Source organism: Callospermophilus lateralis, chromosome 6 (genome assembly GCF_048772815.1).
Source record: "Callospermophilus lateralis isolate mCalLat2 chromosome 6, mCalLat2.hap1, whole genome shotgun sequence".
Taxonomy (NCBI): Eukaryota; Metazoa; Chordata; class Mammalia; order Rodentia; family Sciuridae; genus Callospermophilus; species Callospermophilus lateralis.
In genome coordinates, this window is record NC_135310.1 from 130,089,368 (window position 1) to 130,094,076 (window position 4,709).

The 4,709-nt window shown below is 33.7% G+C and overlaps 1 protein-coding gene across 1 annotated transcript; it reads right to left on the minus strand.

Moving 5' to 3' along the window:
- Nucleotides 1–1,189: 1,189 nt before the first annotated feature.
- Nucleotides 1,190–2,131, minus strand: LOC143400838 (putative olfactory receptor 2B3). The gene is given in 1 exon segment (XM_076857822.1): nucleotides 1,190–2,131. A coding segment is annotated over 1 exon segment (942 nt).
- Between the last annotated feature and the right edge of the window lie 2,578 nt (nucleotides 2,132–4,709).

The window sequence follows — 4,709 nt, forward strand, 5'->3', positions numbered from 1 at the left end:
GAGAAAACCAATGTTTAAAAAATTATATGCTTACAGTCTCCTTTTTACACTTATTTGAAATTTTACCTTTCCTATACAATACCTTTCCTCACTATGTGTGAGCTATGTCTGTTTCTTTGCTTTTCTACTCCTGATGGTACACTCTGTGCTTTGGTTATACTTCTTTGCTTACTGAATAAAATCCAATATTTTTGGCTAACATGTTTATGTCTTATTTTTTGAATTTTATGTTTTTAACCATTGTAATTTCTGAAATGCTTTGTCTTGCAATCTTTTCTCTGTTGCCTAAAATGCTGCCTCATCTATGTTCTTATATTACTAACTGCAAATAACTATTTAAGTGTTTCAGTTTCAGGATCACTTCCCTCAAGAAGTAGAGCATTTCTTCAGTGATTGCCTTTTCTGTGGTTGTATACTACATCATGAACAATAAATGTTTATTGAATGACTATCCATAATGAATTAATTCAGATCACATTGAGGGAAAAAACATTGTCATTTACAAATCTATGTGTAAGTAACTTTATGATTTAGGAGAGATTCCATATGTCTAAGTGAGAACTGAGCACAAATGGGGAATTTGACAGAAGTAGAAAAAGGATAAATGTTATCCATGGAGATTAAGGGGATGAATTGAAAATAGAACTGCAAATAAAATGCAAGTATTCAGATTAAATATGCATCATTTAAAGCCACCTAGACTAGAGTTGAACTACAGGTTCAGGACAGTTTTGGAAGGTTGCATACATATTATGGATTTTATAAAGAGATTGAGGATGTAATGTCATAGAGAACTTAGGTTCTGAATTTTAAAATTTTTGGCTTGGATTGCCTGCTTATTTAATTACAGAGAAATGGAAACTGTATTAAGGGATAAACAAAGATTGTTCTAGAACAAATAATATGCAGGTGAATGGTAAAATATCCAACTCTCCTGACTACTCCAACATTGATAGGAAGAAATTAGACTGATTTGGCTTAAAGAAAGTGCCCTTGGGGGACTCCTAGAAGGCAAAGAAGTTTTTAATTTCATTATCATATAGTGTTTTCTTAGCAAAGGAAGACTTTTCTTTGGTAGAATTCAGTGAAACCATGAAAGCCTGAAAATAGGGAACATCATTTGAAACATTATTACTGTCTTCAAGGACAAGAGAAAACTTAGAAGATTCTCATCACCTTGAAGTACCTTTTATTTCTTAATAAGACAGATTCTTGACATCAGCCTCTTGAATGCCTCCTTCATATCTTTATTTCTAAGGCTGTAGATGAGCGGGTTCAGCATGGGGGTGATGATTCCATAGAAGAGAGAAACCATCTTTCCCCAGTCCTTTGAGGTGGATAAAGGTGGTTGTAGATACATATAAATGGCTGTTCCATAAAAGAGGGACACCACAACCATGTGGGATCCACATGTTCCAAAAGCTTTCTGCCTGGCTTCTGCAGACTTTATTTTCAACACTGCTTGAGCTATGAATCCATAGGAGATGAGGATCAATGTCACTGGAATTAGCAGAATTAATAAACTGAAGAAAAAGAGTTCAGCCTCTATAGGCTTTGTGTCAGCACATGACAACTTGAGAAGGGCAGGAACCTCACAGAAGAAGTGGTCCACTTCCTGATGACCACAGCGTGGCATGTTCAGTGTCAGGGAAGACTGCAACACTGAGGTGCTGAATCCAGTGAGCCATGAGAAGGCAGCCATCCTTTAGCAGAACCAGTGGTTCATGATGACTACATAGTGGAATGGTCTGCAGATTGCCATAAATCTGTCAAAGGACATAACAGCCAGGAGGAGACATTCTGTGGCCCCTAGGGCCAGGAAGATGATAAGCTGGGCCACACAGCCACTGTAGCTGATGGTCTTTTTATTGAGAAAAATATTTGCTAACATATGAGGGACTGTGCTTGTGGTATAACAGAGATCTAAGATGGAGAGATTAGTGAGAAAGAAATACATGGGTGTGTGAAGTTTGGGATCCAGAATGCATACAACCATGATGGACACATTGTCAAAGATTGTGATTGTGTATGATATTAACAAAACCACAAAAAGAGTCATTTGTAGCCAGGGACTATCTGAGAAGCCAAGTAGTATAAACCCTTTTGAGGAAATGTCATTTTCCCAATTCATGATGACTCACTTATTTTTTTGTTCCTAAAAAATATAAGAATAAAGCAGTAAATACATATTATTAATTACTCATTGGATCTGAATTGAGTTATAACAATTGACTTCATGCCAAATATAATCTATAATTAATTAATGAAGCATTGTGAAGAATATAGTTATTTTAAAACTAAAAATTATGGTTCTTCTGGTTTTAGTAGTTGTGTTTGACTTTCCCCTACCCCCAACTGCACCCTGTGGCTGGGGACTGAATCCAGAACCTCAAGGCCTCATACATTCTAAGTATACAGTTTTTCACTGCATTACATTTTCAGACCTTGAATTATTTTTAAAGTAAATTATTACATTTAAATGGCATAAAGAACATAATTATATGTGCATATGAAACTGGGTACTTATTACATTTTAAATCCTGTCTTCTTAATTCATAACCTACCTTAATACAACATTATAGTAATACATGCTGCTTTGAATCCAAGTCAAAAAATTTTGAGTAACTTAGAAATTATGAGTCCTATCTAAATGTATAATTAATATAAAGAAATTCTACTTGCTTTACTAAGATCTTTATGTGATTTTTCTTTGAGTTGTATTTTTCTTCTGTGCTTGTCTATTCCCATAAAGAACAATCATGGGACTCTTTGATTATTGTAAAGATTTGTAAGCTACTTATGATATATTGTAATGATCATGGGTATCCTCTCTTTTCACAAATACCCTTGATGAAAATAGTAAAACTGATAATATAATAATTATTTGATTGATATGTGACTGACACTGCTTAGTATCTAAAATACAAACTTTCTAATTCTCATAAAAACTCTGAAAAATATTTATGATTTACATTTTATTGCTATTGTGACTCAGGGAGATAAGTAATGTGAATAAACATATTGTGAGGCCAAGACTTAAACCTAAGATTAAAATACACTTCTCTTTTTGTGTAATAGTTCCCATCAAATATAAAAAGAACACAATAAGAATATACAAAGATGACTTACACCATTTGAACTTAACAAGCATAAAAATAAAGAGAACTGCAATACAGAGTTAAAGAAAAAGACAAAATAATAAAGACTGGTTTATTTATAAACACTTTACCACAGGATGAGAAACTTTATCCAGAGTGAGAAAAACTCACATTGAAGTATAAACTGCCAGGAGAATGGGTACATGAGAGTGAACAAATGTGCATCTAAGACTTGTAGTTCCTCATAATTTGAGTTGTTTTTAAAATTTTCATCCCAACGTTGGCTTTTTAGCTACAGATATACATTATTTCTTATGAAAAACAGTAACCCACCTTCAGTTGAAAAATATATTAGACTTTCCTGAATTCGCATATAAATTTAGACATCCCACTGACTCTATGTATGGAGACATAATGAGCAAATGTTCATTCAAAAGAATGAAAAGATAAAAGGGACTGGTTTCTAGGAAACAAATCAGACACTCTAAATACAATTTATGGATGAGATGACCTTGAGAGACACTTTCCACTCATAGTAACAGAATTTTCTGTAATGGATACCACTCACCTTTTTTTTTTCTGTGACAGAGAGATGTCTACATCTTTCTTTGTGCCCTGTCTGGATGGAGGTTGTGCCTAATAATGGGTTTTAAACTCAGTAAATTTTTAAGCTTTCAGCCATGTGGCCTTTCACCCACCAGTGAAAAATGAAATTAGGGTGCAACCTGGGCTGCATCAAAAACATTAAAAACGTCCTCAAGAGAAAGTGCAAGCAAAGTATAGATATTGTCTTCAATCACGGAGGCATTTTTGACTGACATAGGCTCTCCTCACCAAGATCCTAGTTGACTGCCACAAGGAAAAGCTGATTTTACATATATCAATAACATTGATGAGAAATGTTTGCCCCTTTAAATAAAGTCAACCAATCAATATTTCTTAAGGACCCACGTTTCACAGAGCACTGTCCTCTATCTCCTTCGGGATTTGAGAGTTCCTCAGGCTTAATCGGTCATTGTGTCCAGAGAGACAAGAAGTGAACTCTATTACCAATTGTAATGGTAGCACAATACTGGTACAAAAATACATCATAATTCCTACAACTAGGGTGAAAGTTAGAGCCACACAATGTGAATCATAAAAATAAGTTTGGGGTTGTATAATTAGGAAGCACGAAAATAAATGAACTTAAAGCCCTAAAATTCCCTTTAAATGGCCTCAGTGCAAAACAGTGATGGGTTTATATGAGAAAACGTTTCTAAAGTGGTTTCTTTAATGAATAATTCTGAGTAAACCTATTATAGATATTCAGGTTTAAAATATGTTATACAATGTCACTCAACATAGAAATTAACATACTGAAGTTTAAGGGTAGTATGAATGCACTGAGGTCCAACAACTGGAAATGACATGGTATTGCAATAGGATTAGTTTTCAAAAAATAAGTTGACATGTGCAACTTTTAATATAATATGTGATGATCTAAGTTTTAATAAAATAAAGGTTATAATTAATTTAGTATTAGTCTAGATAAAATCTGAAAGAAAATATAATATTTTAATGTATTTATTTTCCCTTTTTTTTCTGTGTGCCATGTATTCTTATAAAGTA